The sequence below is a fragment of the Biomphalaria glabrata genome, chromosome 18 (genome assembly GCF_947242115.1).
Source record: "Biomphalaria glabrata chromosome 18, xgBioGlab47.1, whole genome shotgun sequence".
Taxonomy (NCBI): Eukaryota; Metazoa; Mollusca; class Gastropoda; family Planorbidae; genus Biomphalaria; species Biomphalaria glabrata.
Genome location: NC_074728.1, coordinates 4,647,074 through 4,661,049, shown reverse-complemented (window position 1 = coordinate 4,661,049; position 13,976 = coordinate 4,647,074). Strand labels below are relative to the sequence as shown.

At 37.4% G+C, this 13,976-nt stretch overlaps 2 protein-coding genes across 3 annotated transcripts; one reads left to right on the top strand and one right to left on the bottom strand.

The window, feature by feature from the left end:
* The first annotated feature begins 64 nt into the window (after nt 1-64).
* On the top strand, nt 65-3,356 carry LOC106056015 (kinase D-interacting substrate of 220 kDa B-like). 2 transcript variants are annotated; one of them, XM_013212563.2, is made up of 2 exons: nt 65-218; nt 1,593-3,356. In XM_013212563.2, exon 2 carries the CDS (start codon nt 1,601-1,603, stop codon nt 2,489-2,491), a length of 891 nt encoding a protein of 296 aa, XP_013068017.2. In that variant the 5' UTR covers nt 65-218; nt 1,593-1,600; the 3' UTR covers nt 2,492-3,356. The 2 variants fall into 2 exon arrangements, with proteins under 2 accessions (XP_013068017.2, XP_013068016.2); XM_013212562.2 differs by having other exon boundaries at nt 67-218; nt 1,589-3,356.
* Nucleotides 3,357-4,840: 1,484 nt separating this feature from the next.
* On the bottom strand, nt 4,841-12,418 carry LOC106056016 (cobalamin binding intrinsic factor-like). Its single transcript, XM_056017291.1, has 5 exons — nt 12,277-12,418; nt 11,498-11,596; nt 9,014-9,247; nt 7,646-7,770; nt 4,841-5,197 (listed from the first exon to the last, which is right to left on the bottom strand). The coding sequence occupies exons 2-5, from the start codon at nt 11,569-11,571 to the stop codon at nt 5,118-5,120; spliced, it is 513 nt and encodes a 170-aa protein (XP_055873266.1). The 5' UTR covers nt 11,572-11,596; nt 12,277-12,418; the 3' UTR covers nt 4,841-5,117.
* Nucleotides 12,419-13,976: the final 1,558 nt, after the last annotated feature.

The following is a 13,976-nucleotide window of genomic DNA, read 5'->3' as shown; positions in this document are numbered from 1 at the left end:
ATCTCTATATTTATCAATGAAGTGCTTGTGTTTGTGCGATCATGTGTTAGATAGTGGATGATAATTTTAACCCGTGACACTGTTGATGTACTCAGTCATTCCATTACGTACTATACCATTGTGATAGTGGCATTGAGCTTGTTATTTATAATATTTAAAACAACTCTCGCTATGTCAACAAGGCTGTCGGCGGCAAGAGATAGAATCGACAACATTTTGTAAGTTTACTCTTTCATTAAATAATGTCACAGTGACTGAGCGGTTAAGTGCTTGGTTTCCAATCCTACTTAAGACTGGGATTTTTAATGTTGGGATCTTTGGGGACCCAGCGTTAGTGGGTACCCGACATTTATTGGGGAAACTAAAGGCGGTTGGTCGCTGTGCTGGCCACATGATACCCTCGTTAACCGTGTGCCACAGAAACAGATGTCGTTTACATTGTTTGCACTATATATTGGAAGGTCTGAAACGGGAAGTTACTATTACATTAAATATTTTAAAATGTTGATTTTTAAAACAGTTTATAATTTATTTAAAAAAGATGTAACAATTAAAGATGTTTACGAGGCTGCCACGTGAGAGCCAGAGAGTCTGAGGCAAGGGAAAGACAGATAGAAACAAGAAATGGAAAAGAAAACAAAACAAAGCACGGGAAGAAAAGGAAACTGTGACTCTCTTATTTTTGATAGCCCAAGACTTTCTGATTTCCGTCTCGACAAGTCTGGGAAATCACAAATTCTCGCCCTGTATGGTGACTTGTATGCACTACGCAAAATGGCAGGGTTTAATGTCCAGGGCTTTTGCAAGGGAGGATTTGAGCCTCTCAAGTTCCCGTTTCAGACCTTGTGGTTTATAGTACAGATGATGTAAAGGTCCTCTGTTTCTGTCAACGAGGGTGTCATGTGGTCGGCACAACGACCAACCGCCTTTACTTTTCACCAACTAATGTCAGGTAGCCAAGCGCTTTACCGCTCAGCCACCGCGCCTCTGAACCTCTCAAGCCGTCGCTCAAATGATGATTTGATATATTATACACTGTTTTAAGAAAAAGGAATTACTCAATTTACCTCCCCACATGAAAATTATTTAGCATAATTCACACTCTTAGGCAAAATCGAGACATTGAGTTCTTATCATAAAAAAAAACAACAACATATTGACTGGTCGACAGGAATATACTCTTTTGAGGGTGGTTCTGATTTTCGTTTCGGCCATCAGTCTGACGATATTCAAATCTGGAATGGAGACAGATGCCTGGAACGAGAACTAAGTTAATTATTGAAAAGTGTCTCATACACCAGCTCCAAAACTAACACATTTGACTTCCTCTCTTAAAGACTCAGAGATTTTCTCCCGCTTTTCAGCATATTCGCTTCAGTCATCAAAGGTCACCATAGAAACAAAGGTCATTACGTCTTAACCCAACCTCCAAGATGACAGCGGGCAGGTTCGAATCCCTTACCCCCAGACTATAGTCCGAAGAACACAATATTTAACTAGCATCCATATTTGTAACCTATTTACTTATTGTATATATTCGATACACTAGACCGCAAAAGTTAATCATATGCATTTTCTTTCATTTCAGATAGCAAGGAAAATGAAAGAGTTATTGGAACATTATGAATATCTTGTAAATGAAGTATTCAGGTCCGCTAGAACAGAAAACGACATCATAGACATTTCAAACATTAATCTAAGCGACTATCGTGGCAATACACCACTTATACTCGCTGCAAAGAGTCGAGATTTCAACGCAGTAAAGCGGCTCCTCGAACATGGGGCTAGCCTGAATTGTTCGAATGGAGATGGTTCAACAGCTTTATCTTATTCATATCGCAGCATTCCATGTCTTCAAATTCTCGTGAGATACGGCGCTGACTATTCCTGTAAGCATGGACGTAATGCTTTGAAGCTGGCAGTACAAAATGATCTTTTCGATGAAATAAACTCTGGAAATAAAATTTTATTCGAGAAAAGGGGATTTCATTTTGACACAGCTCTTATAGTGGCTTCCAAAAGCCCTGAAGATAAGTTGCTTCTTGAAACACTAATCAAGAAATGTGATGGCCTGTGTCTCAAAGTGTCTCTGCTGAGAGCGAATTCTATTGAGCTAGTCAAGAGTCTGATATCCGCTGGGGTAGATATAAATGAGTCCAACGATCGAGGCCACACTCTATTGCACAGAGCAGTATTAAATAACAATGTTCAGTTAGCCCAATTCGCCGTGTCCGCTAAAGTAAATATCGAAGCCACTGACGTGGAAGGATACACAGCTTTTTTGTTAGCAGTAACAAGGTCCACTGTGATGATGGAGTACCTCATGTCGTGTGGGGCCAATACGCTGTGTGCTAATAAGAATGGAGACACTGCGCTCTCTAGAGCCCTCAGGTTTGGTACCATACGTGCCATTCACCTTCTGTCAAAGAAAGATTTAGAATCAAGAGACGAACTAAATGTGGAAGACGCTCTTCACAATGAAGATAATTAATATCTAGTTACAAAGCTTATGTTAACCCCTGACTGTCCGTCTGGTTTTACACGTTATTTCTCCCTAACCCATTCTAGGATCAAGTTGACATATTGCACATGAGATAAAAAAAAATAGAACGAATAAGTTAATTAGCTTTTGGTAATTAATTATTTTGTTTAGTATCAAACTGTAGTAGAAAGTGTTCTAGGCAAATGTTGTGGCATTAGTGTTGAATTAATCGCGGCTTGAAGGTTTGAAACTAACAACAGATAACTATTAAACCTTCTATTTTCATAAGCACTTCGCTGGCAAAGTTGTTAGTGTATCAGCTTGACGAGGCTTACACCCTCGGGTTCAAAGGCAAGTCGTGCAATTTCTTTTTTTTTTTATTTACATTTATAAAATGCTTTTGAAAAGCGATCACGATAACAATCACATCTTTCCCCTTTCCCAACTGGTCCAGACAAGCCATAGAATGATAGAGCATTGAAAAAGATAAAATCATGACATTGTTAAACAAAAGCGATTGGTAAAAATAACTGAAAGGACAATTTTATCATTGTTTTGGCTCGTAGACCCCTTGTCATGTTTTCCAGGATTCGGTAGACCCCCTGGTTAGCTAATATTGCTGAATTAATTTTTTTCTGATTTATGAACTTCCAATGTGTTTTTTTTTTCAACGATGTCTAATGGACATTAGGAATTAGGTGGCCACATGCATGGGCGTAGCTGGAGGTGAGGTTGGGTTGCAAAACTCCCCCACCGAAAAAATCCTGGCTACGCCTATGATCATATGTAAGCTAACCTAATAGAATTTATGAAACAAGTCTGTTAAAAAAAGCAATGTACAACCTACGCTGAATTAAATTTCGTTTTAAAATAAGATATTTGACATCCAAGAACTTTGATACAGTGTCAAAAAGAAAAAAAAAATAAAGCTTTTCGACAACCATGACACTTCAGTGTGAAGGACAAACTAATGAAAGTTCTGGTCATTTTCTCAACACATTTGAGCAAGTTATTGGATGTGTTGCTTGGGTTAACTGCGTTAATAACAACTTGAAGAGATTCAAGCATCTACCATTTTTTCACTATCCTCAATAAGACTCAACCATGAAAGGTGCTCCATTCGTTGCTATTGGCATTATAGTTCAAGGGAGGGCTTTTTCTTTATAGTAGTCTTTCAAAAACATTCAATATTGATTCTCAGTTTTGCAAAAAGAAGCTTTTCGTGGATTTCTTTATCTATAATAAAACAAACATTCGCCAATAAAATTATTTTATTACCAGGCAATATTGACTCGTTTCACCAAAAGGCCTTTGCATTGTTTTGTTGCTTAGAGGAACTCTGTAATACTATCAGATGTAGGTTTGTGGACATAATAGTTTTAAAAACTTCTTCATCGCATGCCTAAATCATTTTTTCGCCTATTGTGTGATTTTTTCCAAATTTCGCAATAAGTAAAAGATTATTATTATAGCTTTTATATAGCGCTACTTTCATGCTTATAGCATGCTCAGAGCGCTTTGGTCCAATCTCATTTGTGGACCGGTGGGGGGAGGGGGTATCTAGGAGTTGGTTTTCCGTGCTGCCTTTAGGCGCTCAGTAAACGCAACTCTGCCCGAGTCGGGTGTTGAACCTCGAGCCCCCTTCTAGGTAGCCGAGACAAGCCAAGTTCAAGCGCACTTAGCCTCTCGACCACGCTTGTTTAAGAAAGACACTTGCAGACCATCATCTTCTCTTTTTGATGCCAAAGCAAAGTTTTTGTCCACTACAGATCTTTTCTCAACTTGATTATTGATTTTTCAAAAGCGTTTCAAATCTACATCTTTTTTTATTAAGATGGCATCGTCTTTAAAAAAATCCTCCAACTTAGGTGGTTTCAAAGTGTCAGTAAATAAACTTTGTTGCATAAATTACAGATAGGCAATATAAGTTCGACATGGAAAGAAGCGAAATTTTCAAACATAAATACCACTGTGAAATTTCATAATTAAATATGACTATGTTAAATATAAATTCCCTGTAGACTAAATTTAACTATTTAAAAAAGGTTCTAAAGTAATTTTTCAAATAATTTATATTTGTATAAGATAATTGTTAATTCCATTATTTTAAGATTTTAATTAAAATCACGACCTACTGGAATCTAGATTCACTCCCGTAGACCCCCATTTACATCTCATAGACCCCCAATTCCTTTTTCCACTTTCGTAGACCCCTTGGAAGTCGTCGTAGACCCCTGGGGGTCTATATAGACTACTTTGGGAATCACTGGTCTAGAGTCTAGATCTATCGCAAATTGAATTATGCCTATATGACTAATCCAAACTAATTCATACAATATACACTTAATATAAGCTGTGTTTCTTTTTTTAAAGTATTTTTTTAATTTTGTTTGTCAAATATATGTATAAATATAAATATAGGCCTATATAAATATAACTAATTAAATTTATACCATTTCAGAATTTTAAAAAAATCTTAAAGAACAGTACAAAATTATAGCAGGAATATATAATTCTCAAATACCAGTATTTATATCAAAATATAAAAACAAATTTAAAGCTAATGAGTAATTTGGAAAATGTGTAGAAGAAATAAAAGAATTTTCAAATCTTGTCTGGCCGGCTTGCATGTCAGCTATTCGTAGCCAGCGGCTTTGTAAGTGGTAAAATTGAACAGTATTGTTTCACCATCTTCAGGTACGTAGCTGGATACACCTGCAGGAGAGAACGAATACTGCACGGTAACTAGAGTTTGATCTTCAATAATAATTATTAACCATTTCTAACGTCAATACTGTGAAGCTGGAGAGGTGTGGTGGTTGAGTGGTAAAGCGCTTGGCTTCCGAACCGGGGGTCCCGGGTTCGAATCTTGGTGAAGACTGGAATGTTTACTTTTTTTGGGCGCCTCTGAGTCCACCCAGCCCTAAAGGGTATCTGACATTAGTTGGGGAAAAGTTAAGGCGGTTGATCGTTGTGCTGGCTGCATGACACCCTCGTTAACCTCGGGCCACAGAAACAGATGGCCTTTACAACATCTGCCCCATAGATCACAAGGTCTGAAGCTTTACTTTTTTTTTTTTACACACATTTTAGAAACATCTATTTAATAGAGGTATCGAAACTTCTGCCTTAATAGGATCGTAAGCCTAGTTTTAGTTTATGTTCGACAGAATCGATTATGTCCATGCATTTATCCTACGAATGCCCCAAATGTCAACCCTGTAGTCCAAATATGTTAACTTCATCAAGTCCCGTACAAGATACCGGCCCTCCGACATTCCATCATAAGATACCAGATATAGGACATGTTAATCTGAACCCTTCACCTTGATAATTAGAACGCAGAAGAAAAATAAAACAAAAAATACGATGATGATTTTAATTTAATGTGATTAATAAACAATAATTCATAACATTTAAATGTTAATAAAATTTGAATTTGATTATGAAAAATATGTAGATATTAATCAAGAAACAAAGGAAAGCATGAGAAAGTCAGTTTTTGTGTGTGTGGGGGGTTTTCCCAGAGTAAACTAGATCGAAATAAACATGTTGATTTTTATAATTTCTATATGATGTTTAGATTTGTTTGTGTGAGATACATTAATAAAAATTGCATAAGATAAGATAAGATAAGATCATTTTATAGGTTCAAACAAATGAAAATTCAGTTTGACTACAAGTGTTTACTGAAGCGCGGTGGCTGAGAGGTAAAGCACTTGGCTTCTGAACCGGGCGTCCCGGGTTCGAATCCTGGTGAATATTTGGATGTTTTAATTTCGCGATCTTTGGACGCCTCTGAGTCCGCCCAGCTCTAGTTGGTACTTGACATAATTGGGGAAAAGTAAAGGCGGTTGGTCATTGTGCTAGCCACATGACACCCTCGTTAACCGTGGCCACAGAAACAGATGACCTTTACATATCTGCCCTATAGACCACAGGGTCTGAAAGTGGAACTTAACTTCACAAGTGTCCACTTCAGCGTCACTACTATAAGAATAACAATAACAATATACAGATGCAAGCTAGAATAAAATTCACATATGAAGCATAAACACACACACACACACACACTCGCTCAAACACCGCACCAGTGCTTAATGAATGAGGTTTCTATGTAGTTTTTGGTGACGACAAGTGATCTTGAAAAAACCTTTACTAGAAGTGGGATAAAGGAATTGTTAATATTTCTGTTCTAGCCTTAACGGAGAAGAGACGAGAGTCCACATAAAATGTAACTGTGGTTTAATGGGTGCAGGTTGTCTTTGATGATCCTGTGTCTTTTGGAAAGGAACATTTCATGAAAAAGTTCTTTAAGAGATGGTAGCTCTGTTCGAGTGATATGGGATGATTTATAATTTATTACTTAGCTCCAGTGATGATCATACTATTTATCCTTTAAACTGATACACTGGTTACAACTAGAAAAAAAATTCTTTCTCCATTTAACACATTAACATTGACAAGGAAAGTAGAAAATGTTGATAATGATGTCACAATTTAATCAGGGCGCCCAGGAAGTGTTCACTTTTTCAAACTGACGGGTCTCACTCTCAGATCCAGGTGAAGACTGGGTTGACTCGGGGTTTTGAGGGCTCTCCTGGGTCCACCTAATTCTAATGGGTACCGCTCTTACGTTTAGTAAGGTAAAGCAGTGGCGTAGCTAAGGGTGGGGGGGGGTCCAAATTTTGTTGTTACATCAAACATTAAACCAATGCCATGTTATCTTGCTATTTATGTTGTTCTATAAATTAGTGACCATTTACGTGTATGTATATATGTTTGTTAAGAACATTATCTCATGTCATGATGTCGAATGTCTAAATGAAGGGACCTCTAAAGAGGTCAAGCCCCCAGGGCCCCCAAGTCCTTGCAGCGCCACTGAAGTAAAGGCTGTTGGCTGTTGTGCTTGTCAACATGACAACCTAGTTAAACATTGGCCATAGAAACAGATGATTTTTAAGATTCCTCCCCCCCCCCCACATAGATCGCAAGGTCTGAAATAAGCACCTTTAAATTTTACTCTTTACTAGACCTGCATTTAATTCTACATTTAGAACTGAGCAGTTGAATTATCAAAGTCAATTAAATTATCAAAGGGTTATTTCTCTTAAACTTATTTCAACTAAGACTTTGCCAAAGGAGCATTTAGTAAACACTTACCGCATTCGAGGGCCTTATTGCCACTAAGAATGTGCCAAAATGTCTTTGAAGCCACAGAACCTTCCACACCATTGATGCTATCGATGAAATAGCCAAGTCCCTTATAGTAAGTCGACTTGAATTTACTGTAAAAGGTAGACATAGTCAGCTTTTAAGACACTTGATGGTATATAATGCACAAGTACCAATGTTGTAAGTTCTTACTAATATAGTCTTACATTTTAATAATGAATACATTCTGCGTCGAGAATAAATTTATAGGAATAAAATTGGCTTTTGTAATTTTATTTCACTATTACATTTCATTTCAAAGCAGCATTTTGTGTAAACCCTAAATCTGGAACCCATAAGGAAAGAGGAAGGAGGCACGGCACAGAATACATGGCGCCGCCGATGTGGAAGCAGATGCCAAGCTGATAATGCAGTTGGAGAGACTCGCCCAGAACCGAGATGCCTGGAGGACGCTGATTGATGGCCTATGCCCCAGAAGGGAGGACAGGTAGAAATGAGATGAGATTTTGTGTAAATTTGGATGGAGCATTGGAATGCTAAGTGAAATAGCAGCACTGGGAGGCAAGAGTAAAAGCGAAACTCTGACACAAAGGAGAGCCAGAGAATCGGAGACAAGGGAGAGCCAGAGAGTCCGAGGCATGGGAGAGCCAGAGAGTCGGAGACAAGGCAGAGCCAGAGAGTCGGAGACAGGGGAGAGCCAGAGAGTCGGAGACAGGGGAGAGCCAGAGAATCGGAGACAAGGGAGAGCCAGAGAGAAAAACGAACTAGAAAAACAACAACAAAGAACGAGAAAGCGAGAAGAAATAAGACAGAGAGAAATTGTGTACTAATATAATGTCCTCTGAAATAATAGAAGCAAAAAATATATCAAGCAAAATAAAAAAAATACTTTAAAAAAAAGTTTATATTAATTGTATCAATTAGTTTGGCTCAGTCATGTTATTAAATTTGTAATATGCCTTAATCTATAAAGGGGACTAATTCAGTTATTACCACCACTTCAGTCAAGTACTATTTCTATTCCTTGGAAAGAGGACTAATTCGGCTTATACCATCACTTCAGTCGAGTACTATTTCTTTCCATTGTTTGATAAACCAAACAAAGTAATTTATTATCAATAGTTAATTAACTAATAGTTGTTTTTTTTTAATTGATTATTGGGTTGTCAGGTAAAAGAAATAATTGTGTAAAATTGCAGCTTGATCCGATATTGGGTGTCGGAGAAATAACGTATTCAAACTTTTGACTAGACATACATACATACAGACACACAGAAAGACACACACACACACACACACAGACTGTGTAAGTTGATATAAGCTTTGAAAAAAAAAACATGACAATTTTTTGTTTACTTGAAGCCTGGAGAGATGGTTCCAGCCTGTTCCAGAAAATACAAGAGAGGCTGTTTCCTTACTCCGGATAGTTTGGCCTCAATGTTGAAGTTCGAGCCATTGAGAACATTTTTGGCTTTCAACACAACATTGATATATCTGCCGCACAGGGCGCAAGAATCTGGAAGTTCTTTTGAGCACTGACTCGGCTTTTTGCCCAAAGGAGGGCTTGGACTGCTGATTGCTCCATTTAACCTTAATGAGACGAAAAAAAAGTAATAGATATAACATTTACTTTCAAAGCATTTTTTTAATATCAATAATTGTTAATATTTCCAGTTAAATGAAATTATTTTATCTAGCTTTAAAAATTATCACTGCCAGGTTGTGATGTATTTGCGCTGAACTATTGTTCGGTTGTCTCAAGTTCTCGGGTTCATTTTTATGTTGGAGCGAAACTCTGAGACAAGGGAGAGTCAGAGATTCGGAGACAAAGGAGAGCCAGAGAGTCGGAGACAAAGGAGAGCCAGAGAGTCGGAGACAAAGGAGAGCCAGAGAGTCGGAGACAAAGGAGAGCCAGAGAGTCGGAGACAAAGGAGAGCCAGAGAGTCGGAGACAAAGGAGAGCCAGAGAGTCGGAGACAAAGGAGAGCCAGAGAACTATCGTTCGGTTGTCTCAAGTTCCCGGGTCCATACCCTGCCCGCTGCCATCTCTTCATCCTGCGGAAGGTTAGGACTCTTCTTCTTCTTCGTTATTCTCATTGTTATGTTGGAGTGTTCAGATGACTAGATCAATATATGAGATGAACTGCGCAGTGGTTTCCAAACCAGGGAGCTCTCCATATTGTTTTCTTTTTATTGGGGTGTTATGGGGCCAGTGTCTTGTACGGGCCTCTTGGTAAAGGAACAGTTTTGAAGGACATGGTCAGCATTCTCTGGTGACACTACACATTGTCAAATTTCACTGGTTCCAGTTTTGAGCTTTCGTACATATGTTGTCTCATTCTGTTATGTCCGGTTCTTAGTCAAAAGATAAGACGTTGATCTTGTCGGGATAGCTTATAATAGGCATCATCTTTCTTGTGATTCGGATGAGAGCTTGTCCATTTCTCATTTATTTTATTCGATATTAGTGTCTTCATTTCTTCTGAATAGAGTGCAATGTTTAATTGTGTGTTTGTTCTCCCACACTAGGTGAGTGTGTCAGCCTCCTCAGTTCCTTCTAGTTCTATATGTACTGGTATCCATTGAATAACAGTTTTTTTTCTGTTGTTGTTAAGCTTTATAAGTGCTGTCCTGAGTCGTTTTATATAGGAGGAATCAGAGTTTTCCAAACTTCGGATTGGACTGTTTTCGCATCAGTTGGAAAGACAATCTGACTGTGTGGGGTAATTGAATGATATGCTAGCATAGTCGCAGTTTCTTTAATCGATCTTTTAAATTTTATTTTCATTCATGAAAACAACTGAACGCCCCTCACACAAATGGCCGTTATAAGTATTTCAATGCCTAGCCTAGAAGTGCTCTTCATTCATGTGACTGAACGGCAGACGAAAATATTTACTGCCAAGTCAAGAAAAAAATTAAGCACCTAGAAGGATTATTATAATTAGCGTATAAATGCCCGTATAACACGAGGCAGGAACTATCTGCCCTGCCTAGCAAAGTTAGTCTCTTAAGAGCAAGAAAGATTTGGACAATCCTCTAAAATGAAATTGTCCTTTTTGTTTAAGCTTGCAGAAATTTTAAGCAAACAAACTGTCATGTGGTGTCCGCATCATGGTTTCAACATATAAATAAACAGGATGATTTTTACACATTGACTTCTAGTAGCTTCGAGTTTCTACACAGGAGAGCAAGAAATGTAAAGAAGCTAATTAGAGATAAAAAAGTGAAATGTATTTTTAGTTCAGATACGAGAACTTTCAGTTGAAAAACTATAAAAAAGAAGAGAGAAGATTATATCAGGGACGACAGGGTCCATGCAGTCCATAAGTCTTAAGCTATATGTCAAGTGTAGCCTACTTTTGTGAATCTATGGTTGAATTTGAATTATAAAGTGTAATATTTCTTGATAGTTATTTTGTAATGTAGTCTTGCCAGCGTATGCCCCTAACTGTGCGGAAAAAATATGCAGGTCCCTAATGGGTTTGGGTAGTCATGTGAAACACTGCACTCATCCTTAATCTTCGGGGACATTGCCATAATGTTATTTCTTAAATCCAAAAAGTATCCATAGCATATAACACACTCTTTTCCATTGTAACACTGATATATGACATACATATGACTGAAGCATATGACCGAAGCATATGACTGAAGCATATGTCTGAAGCATATGACTGAAGCACAACAGTGTTTGAACTGCTACACTAAAAAAAAAAAGACATTAAGATATATTTAAGATATATTTAAAATACATTCAATATGTGAAACTAATGATATATTTTGACATTATAATGCATCTTTAAGAACCATGAGTAAAACCTTGGTTTGACCAACTTACAAAGCACAAGAAACAATCACCAGCAGACAGACCTTGTCCATTGAGAAGACAACTCTAGATTTTTCCGACACCATCTCTAAACAATTTGTTTTTTTTTTTCTGCATAATAAAATCAAGCAGAATATAAATATAAAATATAATTTGAAGAAAAAATCTTTTCTAATAGGAATAACTCCACACTTGTAGTTTTTTCCCACGAAGGTACGAGTTAAATAGAGGAAAAGATTGGAGATTAAGTCGACTTATTATGAAAATGATTTGTATTTATTCAAACCAAGCGCTCTAACGCTCAGCCACCGTGTCCTCACAGAGAGTCCCGTGCTGTAAGGAATTCATTTATTTCAAGGTAAAGTTTCGAACATAGTAATACTGCTGGTTAGCGAAGCTGAGTCCCTTCCCGCAACCATCCATCGTCGTCCTGCGGGGTTTTTAGCCGAAGGAAGGAACATCCGAAACATGTCCAACATTTGACATACAAACAATTGCTTTGTGTGTGAATCTACGATAGCATTAGTCTCATAATAGATCACAGAAGTTTGGACTAGGTAATAGATTTTCTGGAATATTGAAGGAACATCCGAAACAAGTCTAACATTTTATAAACAAACAATTGCATTGTGTTAGAATATATGGTAGCGCTAGTAATAGATCACACACACACACACACAATAATATATATTTCGACATTGACTGAAGTTTTAAAAGCTGTACTCTTTACAGAAACCATCTACTTTTAATTCTTATTGAAATGAAGCCTACATTTACATACCTGCGCTTACCTGTACTGGACGCTGAATGCTTTAAATGCTACGAAGCGTCGTCTTACATTAAGATATGCTATTTGCTGAGGGAAAAAAAACTTGGTCTGAATTCTCACTCTGCCAACACAAATGTAGATCCATATCCGGGAGAAAGTGTTCCTTCAACCAGGATGTTGACTCAACAAAATACATACGCAAAAAATAATAAAAAAAAAACCATCTCGTGTGTCAGTTATTAAAAAAAATATTATTGCATAGAGAGACTTGAACGCTTGACATTCCTAAGTTAATTTTTCTTTTGTATATTGAAAGCTATTTTTTGTGTGTAGGCTATATACGTACATTGTAGGAATGAACATTTTGGTGTCCACTGCCTAGAGCGCTAATCGAAATTCCATTTCAGTATCACCTGTTTTAATGATTATATCTTTTACAGCAGAGGTACTCAAACGTTTTTAATTTAGGGACCACTGTAAAAGCGATATGATATTAGCGGACCACACCAAAAAAAAGCATCCGGATTTGTCATCCCGAATAGCATTTTTCTAAAGCCGCTGGCATATGTGAGAATTTCGCGGACCACAGTTTGAGATCCCCTGTTTTAGAGGTATTATATATAATTAATTTTAGATTTCTACTGTTACCATTAAAATGGTTCGTCTTGTTTCTAGTTGAGTTACGGTCCTTGACGAATGATATTCTAAATAATATATGAGTGTCAATGAGCCATCTAACAATTGTTTTTTATTTGTTTGTGAAGAGTGTAGATTCTAGATATACTTGTATAGTGTATTTCTATTGGGCTTATTGTTAAATAAGTAAAGTCCCCTTTTTAGACCTAATGACAGGGCTGACCTTTTGACTTTTTAGTCATGTGATGTGAATTTAAAAAAAAATAAAAAAATTACGTAATTTTTTAGAAACAGAATGTACTTCAACAGTAACATTGGGGACAAGTTTCACTATTTCTACTCTAAAAAACACAACCATAAACCCTATGTGAGACTCCACTATCTGGTCTGCCTATGCCTAAGGCCGGCCATTCTTATGATCTACATGGCCAATGATGTCAAGGTCATCTGTTTCTATGGCCGACTGTTCACATTCTCACATCTGATCTCTCTCTCTCTTTCTCGCCCCCTCTCTATCTTTATATATATATCTTTATCTCTTTCTTTATCTCTCTCTTTATATATCTCTCTTTATATCTCTCTTCCATCTCTCTCTCTCTTTATATCTCTCACTTCTCACTCTCTCTTTATCTCTCTCTTCTCTCTCTCTCTCTCTCTCTCTTTCTTTCTCTTCTATTGTTCTGCTTAAATATTGATAACAGGTTCTTAAAAAATCAATCTGCAAACATGGAACATATTACTGGGCTGAACATGTATTAATTCATATATATATATATATAATTATATATCCATTATGCTGATGATCACACCCACACAGTTGTAACGCTCTAGTCCACTGTATGTCCTAATGGCGACAGCTGTTGAATCCAATCATGTCTCTACATTCTCTGTCGCAGTCGTGTTTTCATCTTTACGTTTTGATTGTGTGTAGGTGTTCAGTAGGTAAGTGTACATAAGTTCTTGACGGTACTCGTCACCTTTTGTGAAGACCAGTAGGGAATCGGCGCCTACGTGGGCGCCATTATCCTGTTGATTGTTAGAAAGGCTTTTATTCAGCAACCAGGCCCCGTCCCCGTTCTTTAGACC